Here is a 22,072-nt window from a genome sequence, read left to right as displayed (position 1 = left end):
CCTCTCCCTCCCCCCTTTGTTTTGCTGAAAGCCCCCTCCCTGCCCCCAATTTCCAGGTTGGCCTTTCTTATCTCTCCCCCCCTCTCTCATCTCTTTCATCCCCCCTTTTCTCCTCTCTCATCCCTGTTTCTCATCTTTCTCCTTCCTCTCTTCTCTCATCCCCCTTTTTCTCCTCTCATTCCTCTCTCATCCCCTCTCTTTTCCTTTTATCCCTCTTTCTCATCTTTCTCTCTCCTCATCCTTCTATCTCATCTCATATCTCTCCTTCCTTTCTCATCCCTTTTTTCTTCTCCTTTTATCTGTCATCTTTCTCCCTCTTTCTCTCCCTCTCCCCTTTATTATCTCATCTCTCTCCCTTCTCTCATCCTTCCCTCTCTCCTCTTGCATTCCTTTCTTTCTCATCTTTCTCCCTTTTTCCTCTGTCTCTCCCTGCTCTTTGCTTTGCTACCCCCTCCTCTAATTTCCAGGTTGGCCTTTTTGTCCTCCCCCATTTCTGTCTGAAACTTAGGACTGCCTCGCTTCCCATTCTAACTTTACTACTGTTGGCCCTTCCGGCCTCCTTTTTTGGGGTGTGGGGGGGTGTCTAAGTCCCACCTCTTTCTTTCGTAGCCCCCTCCGGATTCCGAGAGGGAGGGGGCCGGCATTGCTTTTGCATCCAGAGCAGCGGACGACCACCAAACGCACGGGGGGGGGGGGGGGGCTCTTTCCCGGCGGCTCTTAAACCGGGACCGACTCGAGATTTGGGTTTTGGGGGTCCTGGGAATAAAGGGGGGGGCGTCAATGGGGACGTAATTGCCACCCATTCCAGGGATGTAATTGGGGGGAGCTGGCATCCCAGGCTCGGCCGATCACAGGGCGGGGGTCGTGGCTGTGGACTCGCGGATCGGGAAGCGGCGCCCTTCGGGGGGGGGCGGAAGAGTCTTTTTTTGGGGGGGGTGACTAAAGCCCCTCGGGGAAACTTCTCTTCTAGGCAGAGCTTGCCTACACGGTGCCTCCACCCCGTTTTCTGGGACGAAAGATTTCCATGTTCTGCAATAAACGCGTTTTAACTTTTTTTTTTTTTTGCAACGAGTCCCTCCTTGGTTCTTATTCCCCGAGCTTGGAGAAGAAGGGGCAGAGCCGGATTTCCCCCCCCCCCCAAAAAAAAACCCCCACCCGGAGCGCTGTTGCAACGTCTCCGCCGACTCGCCAGGGGGTGCCCGAGCCGCTTTATGAAGCCACAAAGGGCGCCCTCGACGGGGTGGGTGGGAATTCCCGTTTCCTGCGTCTCTCCCCCGACTTCGGCTAGGAAGTGACGACAGGCGGGTGACAGGCGGAGGAGGAAGTTTCCTTCTGCGCGTGCCCGGAAGAATCCGGCGGGGGGCAAAAGATGGCGGAAAGGGAAGACTACGAGTCCGTCTTGTGCGTCAAGCCCGAGGTCCACGTCTACCGGGTACCCCCGCGCGCCTCCAACCGCGGCTACCGGTAAGTCTCCCTCCGGGCGGTTTGCCCTCGTGGGCGGCGCGGGGTTGTCGGTCCCTCCCCTGGCTGAGGGGAGCGCCGGGGGACGCATCCCTGCTGGGTGCTGGGCATGCGCAGCGAGACCTGCACGCCTTTCCCATCCCTCCCCTCTCGAAGGGGATAAACGGGGAGCCAGTGGTGGAGAGCCCAGGGCGAGAGGCCTAGCTTGGCTTTTCCTCCCGCCGCTAGTGCCGCGGAGTGGCAGCTGGACCAACCGGCCTGGAGCGGCCGAATGCGCATCACAGCCCGGGGCAGCGTGGCTTTCATTAAACTGGAGGACAAGAATTCGGGTAAGGGGCCGCCAGGGTGGCTGAGGGTCTAAAGGTGACTAAAGGCAGGGGTTTGTCTCCAACCTTGGCAGCTCGAAGCCTGGCAGACTGCAACTCACAGAATTCCCCAGCCAGCTTTTGCTGGAAACCCCTGGCCTAAGGGATGTGAGAAGGTAGCAGCGGACCAGCTGCCCACCTGGCACTCCTTCCCTCCTCCCAGGAGAGCTGTTCGCCCAGGCTTCCATGGACCAGTTTCCTAGCATTGCTGTGGAGAGCGTGACGGACTCGAGCCGATACTTTGTCATCCGGGTTGAAGATGGGAATGGTTCTACAGGTGAGATGCTTTGGATCCTGCCCTCCATTCTTTTATTGGCCAAGTGTGATTCAACACACAAGGAAATTTAATTTTTCTTGGGAAAGCCTCTTGTCTGTGGCATTTGATCCCTGTCCTTGGTGCTGACGGTCGAGAGAAAAAAAGGGGCAGAACTAATTCTTAAGCGAACTCCGTGAAACACTCTTCCCTTTTGTTTCCTTCCTTAAGGGGTGTGCAAGGCTGTGGCCCATCCACTTCTCTCTCCTCTATTTATCTGGCTGCTTCCCAACCTGGGTTCTTCTGCGAACATTCTTGGCTCTCTAAGCTTCCACTTGGCTCTCCTCTCTCCATGCCTCTTCCTTCTTTGATATGCCGAATCCTCTTTCTATCCACGGTAACTCTATTAACCGGCTCCACGAGTGTTTGTGGCTATGGCCCATCTTAGCAGATATGCCCTGTGGGAATGGAGGTTGAACTTTCGGCACCCCTCCCTAGTGGGCCTCTCGCTTCTCACCAGGTCAGCAGCCAGTGTGGAGAAGGGTGCTTTGGGCGGCTATGCCGCAATCAGGAGCTGCGTGTCCGTTGCTTTGATACGACTTGGCCTTCCTGAGGTCTTGGTTTCAGACTTCCTGCTGGGCTAACCTACAGCCAGCGACTTGCGCCATCTTCCTGAGCTTAGTTTTCCTTACAGGGCGCCGTGCATTCATCGGAATTGGCTTTGTTGACCGAGGTGATGCTTTTGACTTCAATGTGGCACTGCAAGATCATTTCAAGTGAGCAGCCTTTCCTTGGTGCCCAGGACTCTGCTGGAGGCTCTTTTCCCAGGAAAGGAAATCAGCAGAGCGGTCTCCCATGACCAAATTGCAGATGATCCTGCTGGACGTACACCTGCCACTCAAAATCTGGCATCTGGGAACCTTTTACTTATATTATGTATTATATTTATTCACCGCCTATCTCTCTGTTATGGAACTCCAAGAAATTTGAAATCTGATAAGACAAAAGATTAACACAGAAGGCAACACCTCTACTTACGAACTTAATTCGTTCCATGACCAGGTTCTTAAGTAGAAAACTTTGCAAGAAGAAGCAATTTTTCCAATAGGAATCAATGTAAAAGCAAATAATGCATGTAATTGGGGGAAACCACAGGGAGGGTGGAGGCCCTGTTTCCTCCCAGGAAATTCCTAGAGAGGCCCCACAGAGGCTTATCCCTGCCTTTTCCGGTTACAGTTTCGGAGGCTCAGGGTTTGTGAGTGGAAAATGGTTCTTGAGAAGAGGCAAAAAAATCTTGAACACCCGGTTCTTATCTAGAAAAGTTCGTAAGTAGAGGCGTTTGTAGGTAGAGGTACCACTTTATTTAAAATAAAGAGGAAATAGCTATGATAGTGGGGGTGTATACAGTGATCCCTCTATTATCGCGAGGGTTCCGTTCCAAGACCCCTCGCGATAATCGATTTTTCGCGATGTAGGGTTGCAGAAGTAAAAACACCATCTGCGCATGCGCGCCCTTTTTTCTATGGCCGCGCATGCGTAGATGGTGGAGTTTGCGTTCCCCGCCGCCCACGCAAACGGGAAACCCCGATTCGGCTCCTCGCTGCTGCTGCGCTACCGAGCAGATCAGTTGCTGGGCGGCCGAAGGAACCTTCCCTGGGTCTTCCCCCTCTTGCTGGCGGGCGGGCGAGCGGCGGGCATCAGCGAGGAGCCGGGGTTTCCCCTTTGCGTGGGCGGCCGGGAAGACCCAGGTTGGGGGTTCGGGGGGGTGCTGGGAAGCCCCCCAGGCCGGCTGCGACCTTTTAAAACAGCCGCGCCGCTTCCCAGCTGAGTCCTGAAGCCAAACGCGGAAGTTCGCCTTTGGCGTTTGGCTTCAGGACTCAGCTGGGAAGCGGCGGGGCTGTTTTAAAAGGTCGCAGCTGGTCTGGGGGGCTTCCCAGCACCCCCCCGAACCCGGGTTGGGGGTTCGGGGGGTGCTGGGAACCCCCCCAGGCCGGCTGCAACCTTTTAAAACAGCCGCGCCGCTTCCCAGCTGACTCCCGAAGCCAAACCCGGAAGTGGTTTTTTTTTAATTAATATTTTTTAAAAAATCACGATATAGCGTTTCGCGAAGATCGAGATTGCGAAACTCGAGGGATCACTGTACAATAGAGCGGAGGTGGCATCTTCTAATATTATAACCACCTCCTAGACAGCACAAGCCTCTTCCCTGGAACAATCTGCAACTTTGGTGGAATAGCTCCATTTTAACAACATTCCTAGAAATTGGGAGAGCAACCCAGGTGGAGTGGGGGGCACAGATTCTATCACTGGCTGTTTCCTGCTCTAGAGGGATATACAGATATGGGAGGCCACCCTTGCTATGTCGATTTTTTAAAAATCAGGAATAGAAATGTGTGTCTTAAGTAATTGGCTTTTCCAAGGAGGAAAGCTTCCTTACCGAATTTACCCACATCTTCCTCTTCACCGCTTTTTCTTCTCTCTCTCTCTCTCTCTCTTTCTCTCTGCAGGTGGGTCAAGCAACAGAGCGAGTTGGCCAAGGAAGCCCAAAACCCAATCCAGGGACCCAAACTTGACCTGGGCTTCAAGGAAGGGCAGACCATCAAGCTAAGCATTGGGGTGAGAAAGGCCTTGGGGTTTTCTTTTTTTGTTTTGGTCCAGGGTTGTGGAAGCAAGACAGACACATTTACAAGTGTACTTACAAGGCTGGGGTGTTGCAGTGGCACTCTTGTCAGCTCAGTGGGTGGTTTCTACCATGTTTAAGTCATGGGAAAGGAAGCAGAACCCGAATCTCGACGTGGGCGAATCCTTCATCCTTGGGCTAATTTCTGTTTTCGGGCTAATTTCTGTTGGAAGTGGGAGGCTTCTGAGTGTGCCGAAAAGCTTTTTGGTCTCCCCCCACCTCCAGAACATGAAAAAAAAGGATGGCTCATCAGGAAGTAAACCACGAACTGCTGACTTCACTGGACTCCTCCTCCCCCCGCCTCCAGGGGGAAAGACCCCCTTCCTCCCCAAACCTGGAGAGCAGCTTCCCTTGCCTCTTTCCGCAACCAGAACAGACGCCATCCAAGCAGGTCTGTATAGCTCCTGGAGGGGGGGGAAGTTCACTTTGACGCCAAACTGGAAATAGAGCTCTTTTTGCTTGGAGACTTCTTAAATTGCCTGGTGGTTGGTGGGATCAGCTGGGGTCTTTTACCCAGACACATACACTGATCCCACTGTGATCTCGCCGTATAGACCTCTGGTGAGGCCACATTTGGAATACTGTGTTCAGTTCTGGAGACCTCACCTACAAAAAGAAATTGATCAAGTTGAACGGGTCCAAAGACGGGCTACAAAAATGGTGGAAGGTCTTAAGCATAAAACTTATCAGGAAAGACTTCATGAATTCCATCTATATAGTCTGGAGGACAGAAGGGAAAGGGGGGGGGGTATGATTGAAACATTTAAATATGTGAAAGGGTTAAATAAGGTTCAGGAGGGAAGTGTTTTTAATAGGAAAGTGAACACAAGAACAAGGGGGCACAATTTGAGGTGAGTTGGGGAAAGATCAGAAGCAACATGAGAGAATATTATTTTACTGAAAGAGTAGTAGATGCTTGGAACAAACTTCCAGCAGACGTGGTTGGTCAATCCACAGTAACTGAATTTAAACATGCCTGGGATAAACATATATCCATCCTAAGATAAAACACAGGAAATAGAATAAGGGCAGACTAGATGGACCAGGAGGTCTTTTTCTGCTGTCAGTCTTCTATGTTTCTATGTTACACACACGCTGAGGACCATAGACCTCAATTTTGCCTGTCACCTAGCTGTCCCTTAGCAGATGCATCCGTTATGCAAAAGTCCTCTTTAAGGAAATGGACATGTGCGGAGTAAAAGGACTTCTCTTTGCTCTCTTGGCGAGGAGCATCTGCAAACGGAAAGGGCAAAGCTAATCTTTTCTTCTCCTCATGTTTTGTTTGCCAGCAGACGCTGCCATGTCTCAGCCCTCAGTGCCGCAAAGTTCTCCGAGAGAAGCTTCTGCAGACATTTGGGGAGATTTTACTCAAGCTTCTGGGTAAGGAGATGCCTCTTTTTGTCACGTTTTGGGAGGCTGAGTCCTGCCCTGGCACATTTATACAGTTATACAATTATAGGTCCCACAGAGTTGGCCTTGTTCGGGTCCTGTCGACAAAACAATGCCGTCTGTTCATTGTTACTTGTATGTGTCACGTTTATTGTATATATTCTTGTAAATAAAATTTATTTTAAAAAATAATAATAATAATGCCGTCTGACGGGCCCCAGGGGAAGACCCTTCTGTTTGGCAGCCCCAGTCCTCTGGAACCAAGTCCCCCCGGAGATTAGAACTGCCCCCATCCTCCTTGCCTTTCATAAGCTATTAAAGACCACTTATGTCGACAGGCATGGGGAAGCTGAGCCCCTGGGTTATATCATTTATGTATGGTATGAGTGTATTGTATGGTTTTTAAATAATGGGTTTTAGACTTCTTTTAATGTATTAATATTGTTACATTGTTGTTATTGTTTTGAGCTGCCCCGAGTCTTCAGAGAGGGGTGGCATACAAATCTAATACATAATGATAATGATAATAATGATAATGAAATAATAATTATCTCTCTTCTAAAGGGACAGGGGCAGCAGAACTGTTGTGTCCATATAGTGGGGAGTTGTCTTGAAGTCCTACACTATGAAAACTTTAGCATTTCTATGCCTGTTTGTTATTCATTCATTCATTCAAATTTCTAGGCTGCCCTTCTCCATGGGACTCAGGATGGCTTACAGCAGTGATGGCGAACCTTTTTTTCCTCGTGTGCCGAGTGCCCACACCCATAATTTAATAACTGGGTGGTGGTGGACGAAAACAGCTTCCCCCACCCCCTGGAGGCCTTCTGGAAACATCCTGTTTTCCAACTTCTGGTGGGCACAGTAGGCTCATGTTTCACCCTCCCCAGGGTCCAAAGGCTTCCCTGGAGCTGGAGGAGGGTAGAAACGCCCTCTCCCATCTCCCCAGAGGCTCTCTGGAAGCCAAAAACACCCTCCCAGAGCCTCTGTGCGAGCCAAAAATCAACTGGCCGGCACACACATGCACGTTGGAGCTGAGCTAGGGTAATAGCTCATGTGCCAGCAGATATGGCTCCACGTGCCACCTGTGGCACCCGTGCCTAGGTTCGCCATCACTGGCTTTCAGGATAAAACCAATACAAAATACAAATATAAGTTATACATTATAAATCCCAATGATAAAATCCCAAACTTTAACCCCATTCATATTATTATTATTATTATTATTATTATTATTAGTCCCAATCACAATCATACTATATTGTTATGGAAATATAGCTTAGATCTTTTCAAAGAATTTTCCCAGGCTCACTATTTACACAAGACCACAAAATCTATCTCCCCAGGAAGGATAAAGCCACTTTGAATGAGATTGGAGATACATTTTTATTGTACCACTTCTCCTTCATGCTTCGGTGAATCACGGAAAGTCTACCTGCACTGCTTCCAAATATTATCTGGACTCCCTGGACTTTAAAAAAAAGTTTCAGTCCCTTTTGCTTAGACCAGAATTACCAGATATCTCTGTCATCTCCGATCCTCTGAACCAGCATTTGCCCACCAAGGCAAATCTTAGGAACTTCAGCTCCCCGAATTCCCCAAACTGCTTGTCTCTTGTTAAGAATTTGGGGACTTGTAATCAGCTCATGTTAAAATTGTTCAGGTTAGGCAACAGTGCTTTAAACCGTAGGGCAATAGCTCAAGGAAGAGCTACATTAAGTTCTTATTGAGTTCGTAAAATTTATAATTCATCAATCAAATATGGTATTCTAAATAGTATTCTACTGCATGGTATTATAAATAGCATTATGGAAATGGGTGAGTTTTCCATTAGATAATTAAGTGCAGATCAAAAAAATATGCTGACGTTTGTTTAGCATATTGTGTGACCCTGTGCGAGATTTTGCTACCTGCACAGGTGCAGGAAGCAATATTTCTTGCGTGCCAGAGCCGTGGAGCTGCGTGCAATTAGGCGTACCGGTAGGAACCCACTACTGGTGAGCACAGAACTTCCACGCCCAAAAAATGAACCCCCAGGTGTGAAATCTGGGTTCCAGCAAGTGCAGGAGGGTCGATGGGTGGGAAGTCTGCTGCTCACGGCCCGTGTTTGTCTCCTCGTAGGTCCGGTGCTCAACCTCAGCAGAACTCAGATTGGGTCCAGTTCTGAAGCAGAGGCCAAGGAGAAGGGAGCCCTTTTGTGAGCCCAGAGACGGGCCGTGCTCCGCTGGCTCTTTCAACGGATCCTCTGCCAGGATGGCTTTGGACCTTGCGGTGAGACAGAGGGCTCTCCTGCCAATCACGCTCTCTCGTCCACCAGCACCTGGGACTTTTGTGTGTGTGTGTGTTGTGTAGGAGGCTGCAGTGGTTCCAATGCCAGCCTGTTGCTTGCAACGTGGAGATCTCCTCGCCTGCTCTTTTCTCTCCCTTCCTTCTCAAGAGGAGTAAAATGTACTTTGGGTGGAGGGGAGATAGTAGCGCCGACTACTTCCTGGGCCACAGGATGGCCAACAATGGTTGGGTTAAGGCATTGGTCTTCAAACTTGACAACTTTTAAAGACTTGTGGACTACAACTCCCAGAATTCTCCAGCCAGTCTAGTATATATACCTCAGAGGTCTCCAACCTTGGCAACTTTATTAGGGGTGGACTTCAAATCCCAGAATGACATGCTAGCTGAGGAATTCTGGGAATTGAAGTCCACACAACTCAGGTCTACAACCTTGGCAACTTTATGAGGTGTGGACTTCAAATCCCAGAATTCCTCAGCCAGCCATGAAGTCCACAGCTCATAAAGTTGCCAGACCTTTGGTATAGCTGGAGAATTCTGGGAGTTGAAGTCCACAAGTCTTAAAGTTGCCATGTTTGGGGACCCCTGGGTTTGGGTCAGAACCCAAAGTGTTGGGAAGTGCCTGACGGCTGCCTTTGGAAGGGATTTGCCCCCGCGGGACTTGAGTGCGAGTTTTTTCTTTTCCTTTTTCTTTTCAGCACTCCTGCCACTCCGTGGGTCCTGAATAATAATAATAATAATATAATAATAATAATAAATAAATAATAATAAATAAAAAACTTTTCTTGCCAACCAATCTCGGAAGTTTCTTGTTTCGACCTCTAGGGGGGGTGTTCGCGGGCGAGCCGGAGTGGCCTAGGGCGGCCTCCGTTAGCCAGACGGGGCGGGGCGTAAAACGCGCGCGCTTTAGTAAAGGCCGCGGCCGGCGCCATAGCAACCGGCTGTGTGAGGGGCGGGGCGAAAGCACGGCCCTTCAGGGCGGTGTGCCTCGCGCTGTATTTTTTTTTATTCCACTACCTCGCCTACGTCCTCCGGCATTGAGGCAGCCGGGGTTGAGAGGAACGGGGTGCAGCGCGGCGTCTGCTCCAGACTCGACTTGCCGGGAGGGAGGGGGGGGAAAAAAAAGCGGCGACCCTCCGAAGCTGGAGCCCTTCAGCCCCTCCCGCGTGCGCAAGGGGTGTCGGGAGTTGTAGTCGGGAGTGTGGTGTGGGGGGGCGTGTTGGTCTTGTCTGACTTGGGCCGCGCGCTTCTCCGCCGCAGCCGCCTCGGGAGAGATGTCGTCGTCCCTTCTCTCCGTGCAGGAGGAAAACCGGCTCCTGCAGCAGGAGCTGTCCCGCGTGGAAGACCTGCTGGCCCAGAGCCGAGCCGAGCGCGATGAACTGGCCATCAAGTACAACGCTCTCAGCGAGAGGGTAGGGGGAGGGGAGGGGTTCCTGGGGGGGCTGGAGGGGGGTCTCTTTGTGAAGGGGAGGAGAAGGAGCCGCCTCGCCTGCCAGAGGAACCCTCGCCCCACAAAAGAGTTCGGTGGCCAAGAGGTCCTCGATCTACGACCGCCATGGAGCCCGAAGTTTTCCTCCTGTTTTTTTTAAATAGATTTCATTCTTTTTCTCCACAATACATGCATACCTTAATCTTTAACTAAATACATATAGTTATAAGTTTCTATTGTACTGTATATGGACCAGTATCTTCATTTGCTCCTAGATTAGAATTGAATAGAATTCAAAATAGAACAGAAATATAGAATAGAATATTGGAATGAAGAATAGAATAGAATTCAGAATAGAGTAGAATAGAAGAATTGAATTGAAATATAGAACAGGAATATAGAGTTCAGAATAGAATAGAATATAGAATAGAATTCATAAAAGAATAGGAGTATAGAATGGAAATGTAGAATATAACAGAACAGGAATATAGAACACAATAAAATTCAGAATACAATAGAATAAGATTCTTTATTGGCCGTGTGATTGGACACACAAGGAATTTGTCATTGGTACATATGCTCTCAGTATACACAAAAGAAAAAATAAGTTTATCAAGAATCATAAGGTGGCACAATGATAGTCAGGGTACAAATAAACAATCCAATCATATTAGGAGCCAGTCAATATAAATTGTAAGGATACAAGTACTGTATAAGTAATAATGTGTACATCGATTATCTGTCTGTTTCCCCATTTCTATCCTATCACTCCCCTCCTCTCTCCATTTCTGTGGAGATAAATGTGGCGATTCTGTGGAAAGGGAGGCAGTTGAGTTGCCTCCCTCCTCTTGGGGAAAGGGTTGGACAGTGAACTCCAGTCCTCGCTCTCGGGCTGGTTCCTCTCTCAGTCCAGTCCACCTCCCAGAGCGGCCACTGTTGTATGGGGGGAAAACCCGATGTGTGCAGCATTGAGGCAATCTCGGGGTATGTAGTAGCCGGTTGTCTTTGACTCAGCTGGAGGATGCGCTGCGTCTGGAGACGGGGGAGCAAGAGAGCCTGGAGAACAGGAGCCTGGCCAAGCAGAACATCGAGCTGCGACGGCGGTTGGAGGAGGACCAGGCATCCTACAAGCGCAAACTGCAGGCCTACCAGGAGGGACAGCAGAGGCAGGCACAGCTGGTGCAGAAGCTGCAAGCCAAGGTGGGTCAGGGCAGCCGCCAGGAAAAGCCCCCTGCGTGCCTCCAGGTGCTTCAGGCTCATTGGGGTGTGTGTTTTGTGCGTGTGTGTGTGTGTGTGTGTGTGTTTGTATGTGTCTTTTGATTGCAAGGCGCTTCCCTGCCTCTGCCCTCTTTCAGTCCTATTTCAGATTCTGGTTCACCTGAGTTAGAGCACAGAGTAAAGCTTCGAGGATTTTCTCTCTCGGCTTATGGTATTTATGCTTAAGTCTTCGTTTAGGTCTAAGTAAGTAATACTTAAAAAGGCTGTACGGTCAAAAGTCTGCAGGAATTCCGGCTCTCACCCTAATTCCCCAGGCTTTTTTAGGTGGAAGAAAAAATGACCTTCTGCCAGGGTGAAGTTAACACTGGCCTTGCAAGACCGAGCTAGCTTTTCATTCAAGAAGATCTGTCCTGTCTTGGAAGCCAGCGGTAGCCAAGATGCACCTGCTTGTTGGACCAATGGCTGCAGTAGTGTCCACTTGTGCTATGGCCCATCGGCCACCGGCCCCAGCAGCCGAATCAGAGGAAGAGGAGGCATGGGAGTCAGAGTCAGCATCAAGGCAACCTGAGAGCTCCGAGGGGGAAGAGGGAACGCAGGTGGCAGAGAGAGAGAGGGGTAGAGCCTAGGCTATCGGTCAGCCCTCAGATTGAGAGTCAACAGTCTGATGAACAATAGCTGGGTCCAGTGCCTGGTGCGCAGAAGGCAGAGGAAAGGAGAGCAGTGAAAATCTATGGACCGGTCCTTGGGACGGAACAGCCACCATTGCTAGCAAAGCCCCACCCTAACCCTGGGGATAAAAGGCAGGGGCCAGAGATGAATAGGTGTGGCAGACCACTGTTCCTCTCCCTACCAAACAAACTTGGTAGCTTGCTGTGTGTGAGAGAGAGAGACAGAGAGAGAGAAAGGGTGTTTTTACTGGGGTTGCTGGCTCCTAATAAATGAATTGTCGATTGGATTGCAATGGGTTTGTTATGTTTAGGGAGCTGGGTCAGAACAGCTGGGCACAATTTAATTTTCCTTCCCTCGTAGGTTTTGCAGTACAAGAAGAAGTGTGGGGAACAAGAGCAGCAGCTGCTGGAGAAGTCCACAGAGCTGGAGCATCAGCAGCTGGCGGTGAGGGGCGTTTTTTTCTTCAGCATAGCAGGCCAGGGCATCGCACTATGAAGCGGTATAAATGTTGTTGCTATTGTCCTTTCTCACCTCAACCCTTCAGGGCCACTTAGACATCTCTGAGTCACATCTCTGTCACGACGAAGATCGTAGCAGTGACCTGGAGAACGCTCTCATCCGTTTAGAGGAAGAGCAGCAAAGGTGAGTCTGAAGCGAAGCCACGGCTGCCCAAGTCTCCACTGATTTACTTTACAGGCAGTCTTCGACTTACAACAGTTCATTTAGTGACCATTCAAAGTTACAGCAGCCGTGGAAAAGAAGGGCTTGCAACCGTTTTTCACACTTGCTCACTTAAGTTGCAGCATTCCCCATGATCAAGGGATCCAAATTCAGACGCTTGGTACCTGGTTCACATTTATGACAGTTGCAGTGTCCCGGGGTGCTTTCTCTCTAATGAGCTGGAGATAAGAACTCCTGGGCTGCAAGCCAGAGGACTATAAATCTTAGCTCTTGAAAGATCTTTGGCAGCTTCAACAGACTCAAGGTTCAGCAAAAAGGTGCAAAGCATCTCACGGGCATGAAGGGAAAGGATTGGAACTCCGAAAAGTCCTCTCTGCTCCCATTCCCTGGCATCCATGATGAGGAACCTTTGCCACGCCCACCTTCCCTTAGAAAGTCCCTTATATACTGTCAAGGTGTGGCCAAGTGTTCCATAGATCTATTAACGCCAAGAACCCCCTCTTTCCAGATATTCCTACCTAGACCCCATTCTCCTGACTCTTGCATCTAACAGGGGGTCCTCCTCCTCTGATTCCCCATCGACCTCTGACTCACTGTCCCATAACTGTGGGTGCTACAGTCTCTGGTGGTTCCTCAGTCTCCAATTCCCCTTCACTCTCACTCAGATGGCGAGAACACTGGCCTGCAATGCCAGTATCCTTCCGTCTCCTGGTCCTCGAAATCTGACCAACTGAGCCGGATGTGGACCACTCACAACAACGTGATCCCCTTTTTTGCGACCTCCTGACAAGTAAAGTCAACGGGGAAGCCTGATTCATTGAACAAACTATTAGCTGCAGTGATTCGCGTAACAACTGTGTCAAGATAGGCCGTAAAATGGGTCAAAACTCACTGAGTAGACGTCTCCCTAAGTTTTGGGCTCCATTGTGGTCGTAATTTAATCCTGCCTGGCCTGTCCACATTGCCTCCTTCTCCTGCTGGGCCTGGGCAATGATGATCAAAACATTTAAATATGTTAAAGGGTTAAATAAGGTTCAGGAGGGAAGTGTTTTTAATAGGAAAGTGAACACAAGAACAAGGGGGCACAATCTGAAGTTAGCTGTGGGAAAGATCAGAAGCAACGTGAGAAAATATTATTTTATTGAAAGAGTAGTAGATGCTTGGAACAAACTTCCAGCAGACATGGCATCCACAGAAACTGAATTTAAACATGCCTGGGATAAACATATCCATCCTAAGATAAAATACAGGAAATACAGTGATACCTCTACCTAAGAATGCCTCTACTTGCAAACTTTTCTAGATAAGAATTGGGTATTCAAGATTTTTTCCCCCTCTTCTCAAGAACCATTTTCCACTTACAAACCTGAGCCTCCGAAACTGTAACCAGAAAAGGCAGCGAGACGCCTCCGTGGGGCCTTTCTAGGAATCTCCTGGGAGGAAACAGGTCCGGAAAAGGCAGGGAAAAGCCTCCGTGGGGCTTCTCTAGGAATCTCCTGGGAGGAAACAGGTCTGGAAAAGGCAGGGAGAAGCCTCTGTGGGGCTTCTCTAGGAATCTCCTGGGAGGAAATGGCCTTCACCCTCCCTGTGGTTTCCCCAATCGCACACATTATTTGCTTTTACATTGATTCCTATGGGAAAAATTGCTTCTTACAAACTTTTCTTCTTAAGAACCTGGTCACGGAATGAATTAAGTACTACTGTAGTATAAGGGCAGACTAGATGGACCATGAGGTCATTTTCTGCCATCAATATTCTATGTTTCCATGCCCTTTCACCTCTAACCACCAGGAGTGCCAGTTTGGCCCAGGTCAACGCCATGCTGAGAGAACAGCTGGAGCAAGCCAATGTGGCCAATCAGGCCCTCAGCGAGGACATCCGGAAGCTGACCATGGACTGGACGAAAGCCCGAGAGGAGCTGCAGCAGCGGGAGGCAGAGTGGAGGCGAGAGGAAGAGGTTCGCGGCCGGAGATCTGCAGGGAGAGGAAGGTGGGAGGGCAGGGTGTCCAGCAAACCGGGAAATCAGGGAATTATTAGGGAAATTGGCGGTTTGGGGAATATTGGTTGCCGATCAATTTCCGGTCAAAATTCAAAGTGTTGGTTACGACCTTTAAAGCCCTTCATGGCATTGGACCAGAATACCTCCGAGACCGCCTCCTGCCGCACGAATCCCAGCGACCGATTAGGTCCCACAGAGTGGGCCTTCTCCGGGTCCCGTCAACTAAACAATGTCGGTTGGCGGGCCCCAGGGGAAGAGCCTTCTCTGTGGCGGCCCCGACTCTCTGGAACCAACTCCCCCAGGAGATTAGAACTGCCCCTACTCTCCCTGCCTTCCGTAAAGTTCTTAAAACCCACCTTTGCCATCAGGCATGGGGGAACTGAAACACCTCCCCCGGGCATGTACAATTTATGCATGGTATGTTTGTGTGTCTGTTTGTTAGTATATTGGGGTTCTCTTTTAAACTTTTTTAAATATTGAAATTTATTTGGATTTGTTACGATTTGTTTATGCCTTGTTGTGAGCCGCCCCGAGTCCGCGGAGAGGGGCGGCATACAAATCTAAATAATAAATAAATTAGGGAATTTGTGAAAAAAACGGAATAAATCGGAAAAAACAAAACTATTAAAATGTTTTAAAGTCAGGGGAAAATCGTGTATAAAAAAAAGGATCGCGCTGCCTGGCAGAGTCAAACAAAAATGAGCATAGCTGTGGCAACAACTTGCTTCCTCAGCTACTGATATTTCTCCACAGCTTAGCTGTTTGGTATGACGTCATCTACGACCGCACTTTAACTAGATTGCAAGTTATAGGGAAATGTCTGGGAATTTCAAAATGCCTTTTCCCCCTGGGCACCCTGGGAGGGGCAGGAGGGAGAATGCCTTCCAGATTGAATAGGCCGGGCAACCGCTGGAGCAAATTAGAGGTTCCTGGAGTCCCCAAGATGACAGTCGGAGTCCCTGCAGAGGTCAGTAGGAGCTGTCCTCCTGTCTCTCTCTCTTTCTCTCTCTCTCCCCTCAGTCATTCAACGACTATTTCAGCAGCGAGCACAGCCGGCTGCTCACCCTCTGGCGCCAAGTGGTCAGCCTCAGGAGGCACTTCAACGAAACAAAGAGCCTGGCGGAGAGGTTAGTGTTTGGGGATAAGGAGTGGCAGGCAGAAGCTGTCAGTTGAAGAACGGTTGCAGGAACTGGGCATGGCTAGTTTAATGAAAAGAAGGGCCAGGGGAGACATGATAGCAGTGTCTTATATCTCAGAAGTTGCCACAAAGAAGAAGGAGTCAGACTATTCTCCAAAGCACCTGAAGGCAGAACAAGAAGCAATGGAAGGAAACTAAACAAGGAGAGAAGCAACTTAGAACTAAGGAGAAATTTCCTGACAGTCAGAACAGTTAATCAGTGGAACAGTTTGCCTCTAGAAGTTGTGAATGCTCCATCACTGGAAGTTTTTGAGATGTTTTTCTGAAATAGTGTAGGGTCTCCTGCCTAAGCGGGGGGTTGGACTAGAAGACCTCCAAGGTCCCTTCCAACTCTGTTGTTATTATGTAAAAGTTTTAAAACTGGAATAGGCAAGGCGAGAGCTCTTCAAGAACCGAGCGTTCTCTTTGATAGCTAAAGGGGCATTTTTCCCCAATCGAGCAAACTCAAGACGTCTGCTATATTACGTCCAGCCTCCTTTTTGCCGCTTCCTGGGCTGTACCGCACTCGCGTGTCCGTTTCTGCATGAGATTTCTCCTGCTCCTGTGCTCTGTTTTTCCTGTGTTTGCCAGAATCGGCAAGCAGCACTGTGGGCGATGAGGGGCTGTCCAGATATATACAGATATATATATATCTGTCCAGATATATACAGATATATATAAGATACCAGAATATAGTGTGGCAATTCATGAACCAGATAAATGACGAAGAGACGTTTGTAGAAAACAATAGTTTTCAGTGCAAAATATCTTCTGTTTCAGTCTTCTATATACAGGAACTTTACTTTAGCTATATTCAGCTTACTTAAAAGTAGGTACTAAACCAATCCAAGTTTCTAGCAGATACTAAACCAATCCAGGTTTCCAGTAAATACTAAACCAATTCAGGTTTCCAGTAGATACTAAACCAATTCAGGTTTCTTCATATCACTGCTACTACTCTACTTAAAATTTAACTCATGCTCCAGCCAGCCAAGTAACAACCACCACCATAAACAGCAAACAACAGCAGAACAATCACGGTGAAGTTGGTTTGCATCTTATAATGTTCTGGCCCAATCAGGTTGCAGTTCATTCCCTATGACTCAGCATTAACATGCTTCTATTCTACCTTTTACCTTGTATGGTAATACAATGAAATATCACCCAGGATTGCTAATCCTGGCAGGGGCCTGAGAGCCGTAGCCTCACGCTCCATCTCCCTGCACCCTGCCCTCCGGGGAGCACTTTAACGGGAGCCCTTCTTCTGTCTCTGCCATGCAAAGGTTCCGCTTCCTCCTGTAGGGACCTCTCGGAACTGAAAAGCGAGCTGTCCCACGCCAGCCGCACTGTGAATGCCACCTGCCTGAACGTCAACGGCCGCCTTCACCTGTCAGAGAGCACAGCCAGCGCAGCTGTGGAGAAGCAGATGCTGCTGACCGCTCAGCTGGAGGACAAAGTCAGGGACGTGATCCAGCTGCAGGTCCGGTGCGACACCGAGAAGGTGGAGCTGAGCACCAGGTAGGCTGGGGAGAGAGGGGGGGGCATGCTCTGAAATTGGCTCCACTGTTATGAGATTTGGAGGGCTGACTTTGGGGGGGGGACTTTTTTCTGGCTTCAGACTCAACGAAGCTCTCTCAAGCCTGGAGCGCCTGAAAGGGCAGAACGTGGAGAAGGGCAGGACGATTGAAAACCTAACCCACAAGCTGGAGACTTTGGTGAGAAGTGGAGGCAGGAAATTGGCCTTTCGGGGGGGAGGACGCTGTGGCCAGGTTGTCCAGCAAACCTGGGAAATCAGGGAATTTTCAGGGAAATCGGCGGTTCGGGAAATATCAGGGAATTATCAGGGAATTCATGAAAAAATGGAATATATCAGAGGGGGCAAAACCAAAATGTATTAAAATGTTTAAAAGTCAGGGAAAAATATTGTTAAAAAAACCAAGGATCGCGCTGCCTGGCAGAGTCAAGCAAAAGTGAACATAACTGGGGCAACCTCTTGCTTCCTGAGCTGCTGATGTTTCTCCATGGCTTAGGCGTTTGCTATGATGCCATCTACGACCGTGCCTTAACCAGATCGCAAGTTACAGGGAAATGTCAGGGAATTTCAAAATGCCTTTCCCCCTGTGTGAGAAACGGCCTCAGCTGAGAGAAGGCAATTTGGGCTGCTGGCATGGGGGGAGAGAGAGAAGAGACACACGGCCTCCCAAAACTGTCCTTATCGCTACAGGAAACCTCCCGTGCGCAGGAACAGGCTGTGGAGGTGGAAGGCCTGAGGAGGGAATGCGAGAAGCTCCACCAGGCGTTGCGGGAGATTGCCCAGGTACGGCCTTCCGGGGCAGCCTACGAAATCTTGATAGATGGGTCCACATCACTGAAGGGCTCCATGAAGGCATGCCTGCGTTCGTCTAGTGGGTGGGTGTGCGCGTGCCCCTGCGAGATTTGGGTTCTGCGCGATTGAGCTTTTGCCTATTTTTGGCAATTTCTTTGCTCATGCGCATGTGTGGAAGCGAAAAAGCCCACTGAAAATCGGGGAAATCTCTTGCGCAAGAGCATTCTCGCACAAGATTTCACTTCCTGCACATGCGCAGAAGCCGAATCTCACGCAGGCCCATGCGTGCATGTGTCAGGGACGTGCGCATGTACGGAAGCATGTTTCCTATAGGGACGGCGACCGGACCATCCATGCTGCAGCCCAATACTGGCCCACACGTCTGGTTTTTGCAGCAGGTGGGCAAGCGAGGCTCTTTCCTGTGTTCCAACGGGTAATTTCTTCTTGGCTCCTCCGTCAGGCAGTGAACTTGGACGCCGAAAGCACCGGTCACCTCCCATCGTCTGACTCAAAGGCTGACATTTCGGCCAGCAATGGCACCGGCCTACGGGGTTTGCCCTCCACCTTGCGGGGGTCCTCGCCTCGACGCAGCCTCTCCCCTGTCTTCGCAGCCTCCACCCTGGCTAAGGTGCAGTCCGCCCTCCAGAAGCGCCAGCTGCAGCTGCAGGTGGGGAAGGGGACGGTGGTCCCCTGGCACTCGGGAGGGAGGCGTGTTTGCTTCATTGTGTTGGGAATGTTTATTTTAATGCTGTGTTTCTCAACCTTCTAATGCCGTGACCCCTTAATACAGTTCCGTGTGTTGTGGTGACCCCCCAACCATAAGTCTAGCACCAATTCTCCCAACAGAGCTTGAAGCTGATTGGCAGGGAGGTTAGAGGGGCATCCCCACTGTAAACACCTGATTGGTTGGATTATAAAAATATGTTCTAAGGCGCCAGAATAGAAGCTTTAGTTCTTAACACTGTGGGAAATTTGTGTTTTCCCCTGATCCCTGTGAAATGGTCATTCGACCCTCCAAAGGTTGAGAACCACTGTCTTAATGTCTTTATGCCGTAAGTGGCATCAAATGAGATGAGCAGCGAAGTAAATGTGAGGTGGGATGTGGGGCCAGGAGAGTGTCTTGCTCCCTTCTCAGCCAGAGGGTTGAGAGGAGAAGCTGAGGCTGGCCCCACGCCCCCTGCTTTCCTCCTGGAAGGCTGCCTCCTCCTGCCGCAGAGGTTCTCTGGATGGCAGAAGAGCAGGTTGGGTTTTGGGGGGAGGCAGGAAGGCCATCCTTCTGGACTTCACACACTTTCCCTTCTTCTGTTGAAATTTCTGACTCTTCCGCTTCTTCAACACTTAACCTATTTGGGCCCGACTCCCAGCCACGTAGATGAGAAAGCTTCAGAAAGAAAGCACGGGTAGCGGAGATGCGTTTCTGTTCTGTCCCCACGAAGCACACAACCACACAGGCAGGTTAAAGCAAGACTTTTACTAATAACAGGGTGCCCAGCAAACCTGGAAATCAGGGAATTATCAGGGAAATTGGCGGTTCGGAAAATATCAGGATATTATCGGAATTCATAAAAAAACCAAATAAATAAGGGAAGGATGGTAATAAAATGTTTAAAAGTCAGAGAAACATCATGTAAAAAAAAAAGGGATCGCGCTGCCTGGCAGAGTCAAGCAAAAATGAGCATAACAGTGGCAACAACTTGCTTCCTCAGTTACCAATATTTCTCCACGGCTTAGCCATTTGGTATGACGTCATCTATGGCTATACCTTAACTATATTGCAAGTTCAAGTTTCAAGTTTTATTGGATTTATATGCCGCCCCTCTCCGAAAACTCGGGGCGGCTAACAACAATCATGAACAATATACAATAAAATCCAATACTAAAAGTAAATTAAAACCCCTTAATATATAAAACCAAACATACCTACAAACATACCATGTATACAGTTGTAACGGCCTAGGGGGAGAAGAAGTCTTAATTCCCCCATGCCTGCCGGCAGAGGTGGGTTTTAAGTAGCTTACAAAAGGCAAGGAGGGTGGGGGCAATTCTAATCTCTGGGGGGAGTTGGTTCCAGAGGGCCGGGGCCGCCACAGAGAAGGCTCTTCCCCTGGGTCCCGCCAAGTGGCATTGTTTAGTTGACAGGACCCGGAGAAGACCCACTCTGTGGGACCTAACTGGCCGCTGAGATTGGTGCGGCAGAAGGCGGTCCCTGAGGTAATCTGGTCCGGTGCCATAACCAACACTTTGAATTGTGACCGGAAACTGATCGGCAATCAATGCAGACTGCGGAGTGTTGATGAGACATGGGTATATTTAGAAAAGCCCATGATAGCTCTCGCAGCTGCATTCTGCACGATCTGAAGTTTCCGAACACTTTTCAAAGGTAGCCCCATGTAGAGAGCGTTGCAGTAGTCGAGCCTCGAGGTGATGAGGGCATGAGTGACTGAGCAGTGACTCCCGGTCCAAATAGGGTCGCAACTGATGCACCAGGCGAACCTGGGCGAACGCCCCCCTCGCCACAGCTGAAAGATGTTTTGCTAATGTGAGCTGTGGATCGAGGAGGACGCCCAAGTTGCGAACCCTCTCTGAGGGGGTCAATGATTCTCCCCCCAGGGTAATGGACGGACAGATGGAATTGTCCTTGGGAGGCACGACCCACAGCCACTCCGTCTTGTCTGGGTTGAGTTTGAGTTTGTTGACACCCATCCAGGCCCCAACAGCCTCCAGGCACCGGCACATCACTTCCACTGCTTCCAAGTTACAGGGAAATATCAGGGAATTTCAAAATGCTTTCACCCTATAATAAATCTTTTATCAGTAAAGAATACACGCAACAAGTTACACCAGTCTAGTTGGCAAACAACCTGCTGCTGTTGGTATTAGGTCAAAGAAGTCCCAAACAACAATGAGCCAATTAAGTCCCGTTATCTTACAGAGCTTCTTTGGCTTGACAAAGTTCCTGGGGTTCAGTCTCTGATAACAAGCCGCCCACAGAGAAACAAAATACAGGTATCACAAAACAAACTGATCAAGATGGGTTTTCTCAAAGTTGTTCTCCAGTTTCCAAGCTGCGTGGACTCTTCTTAAATAGACTAGGGAGTGGCCAATTAGCCTCAAGTCTTACACCCGAGTAGACCTCCTCAAGAGTAGGCTTTTCTGCCTCTTTTCAGCCCCTACATGCTCTTGCATTCAGCAAAAGGGTAGCAGCCCCTCCTTTCTCTGCCCTGCCCAGAGGCACTTGATTGATGCGTTCCTTGGCACTGAACGTGGTGGGTGGGGCAGTGGAGCCTTCCTCTCGGTCTGTCCCAACATGTGACTTGCGTTTCTTGTTGCTCACAGGATCTCCGGGGAAAATATGAAGCCGCTCAGGATCTGGCGTCTTCTTTGAAGACGCAGCTGGCCGAGGAGAACCACGAGCGACAGACCCTGGAGCAGACAGTCCTGCAGCTGCGAAGTGAGGTGGAGAATCTGGCTCGGGTCAGGGAGGAGGCAGACCGGGATGCCAGCCACTTCCGGTCGGCGGTAGAGAGATTGGGCAGGTAAGAGGAGATGTCCGGGCTTCCCCCGAGCTGTGTGCTTTCCAAACTGCCCAAAGTTTGGAGCAGCAGGGGAGGCCCGCATTGTCTTTCTGGGTGAACCATGGGAGGCTTCGCTTAGGGCTTGTCTTTGTACTAGTCTTCACTCACTTATTTTCTTATTTATTTAATTTATATATTTAATTGATTAATTTATTTATGCCTCTCATTTCAAAATGGACTCAGAGCGGCTAACAGCGGAAATAAATACAACAGCAATAAAAACAGATAACATCTAATAATAAGATCAACAATACTATAAAAACAGTAATATCATAAAAAAACATACACACTTGCAATCAACCTAATTCCAGGGCTGCCGAAAAACCCAGGTCTTTTCTCTCCAGCGTGTCCAGCAAACCTGGAAAACAGAGAAATCAGGGAAATTAGCGGTTCGGGAAATATCAAACTGTATTAAAATGTTTAAAAGTCAGAGAAAAATCATGTAAAAAAAAATTGATTGTGCTGCCTGGCAGAGTCAAGCAAAAATGAGCATAACTGTGGCAACCACTTGCTTCCTCAGCTACCAATATTTCTCCATGGCTTAGCCGTTTGGTATGACATCAT

The 22,072-nt window shown here is 49.4% G+C and overlaps 2 protein-coding genes across 6 annotated transcripts in view; both read left to right on the top strand.

Annotated features, from left to right (window-relative positions):
• The first annotated feature begins 781 nt into the window (after nucleotides 1–781).
• On the top strand, nucleotides 782–9,230 carry NECAP2 (NECAP endocytosis associated 2). 2 transcript variants are annotated; one of them, XM_070759345.1, is made up of 8 exons: nucleotides 782–1,464; nucleotides 1,690–1,790; nucleotides 1,990–2,103; nucleotides 2,774–2,855; nucleotides 4,587–4,695; nucleotides 4,985–5,150; nucleotides 6,049–6,139; nucleotides 8,270–9,230. In XM_070759345.1, exons 1-8 carry the CDS (start codon nucleotides 1,370–1,372, stop codon nucleotides 8,313–8,315), a joined length of 804 nt encoding a protein of 267 aa, XP_070615446.1. In that variant the 5' UTR covers nucleotides 782–1,369; the 3' UTR covers nucleotides 8,316–9,230. The 2 variants fall into 2 exon arrangements, with proteins under 2 accessions (XP_070615446.1, XP_070615447.1); XM_070759346.1 differs by having other exon boundaries at nucleotides 783–1,464; nucleotides 6,052–6,139.
• Nucleotides 9,231–9,634: 404 nt separating this feature from the next.
• Nucleotides 9,635–22,072, top strand: part of CROCC (ciliary rootlet coiled-coil, rootletin) — a 31,816-nt gene continuing 19,378 nt past the window's right edge. For all 4 annotated transcript variants that reach the window (XM_070759337.1, XM_070759338.1, XM_070759339.1 and 1 more), the window contains exons 1-11: nucleotides 9,635–9,846; nucleotides 10,878–11,063; nucleotides 12,111–12,194; nucleotides 12,295–12,392; nucleotides 14,223–14,388; nucleotides 15,451–15,557; nucleotides 16,910–17,125; nucleotides 17,226–17,322; nucleotides 17,832–17,924; nucleotides 18,394–18,600; nucleotides 21,270–21,469. In XM_070759337.1, the coding sequence (XP_070615438.1) occupies nucleotides 9,709–9,846; nucleotides 10,878–11,063; nucleotides 12,111–12,194; nucleotides 12,295–12,392; nucleotides 14,223–14,388; nucleotides 15,451–15,557; nucleotides 16,910–17,125; nucleotides 17,226–17,322; nucleotides 17,832–17,924; nucleotides 18,394–18,600; nucleotides 21,270–21,469 (1,592 nt within the window). In that variant the 5' untranslated portion in view covers nucleotides 9,635–9,708. The remainder of the gene's footprint in view (nucleotides 9,847–10,877; nucleotides 11,064–12,110; nucleotides 12,195–12,294; nucleotides 12,393–14,222; nucleotides 14,389–15,450; nucleotides 15,558–16,909; nucleotides 17,126–17,225; nucleotides 17,323–17,831; nucleotides 17,925–18,393; nucleotides 18,601–21,269; nucleotides 21,470–22,072) is intronic.

This window comes from Erythrolamprus reginae, chromosome 8, assembly GCF_031021105.1.
Source record: "Erythrolamprus reginae isolate rEryReg1 chromosome 8, rEryReg1.hap1, whole genome shotgun sequence".
NCBI classification, from domain to species: Eukaryota; Metazoa; Chordata; class Lepidosauria; order Squamata; family Dipsadidae; genus Erythrolamprus; species Erythrolamprus reginae.
Note: the sequence above shows the minus strand (reverse complement) of the source record. Positions and strands in the feature narration are given on the sequence as shown.

Bases quoted from the DNA above. Each gene is read 5' to 3' on its own strand.
- NECAP2 (XM_070759345.1), top strand. From the start codon at position 1,370: ATGGCGGAAAGGGAAGACTACGAGTCCGTCTTGTGCGTCAAGCCCGAG. The intron at 4,696-4,984 runs GTGAGAAAGGCC...CCCCACCTCCAG, and splicing joins CCATCAAGCTAAGCATTGGG to AACATGAAAAAAAAGGATGG. The intron at 5,151-6,048 runs GTCTGTATAGCT...TTTGTTTGCCAG, and splicing joins AACAGACGCCATCCAAGCAG to CAGACGCTGCCATGTCTCAG.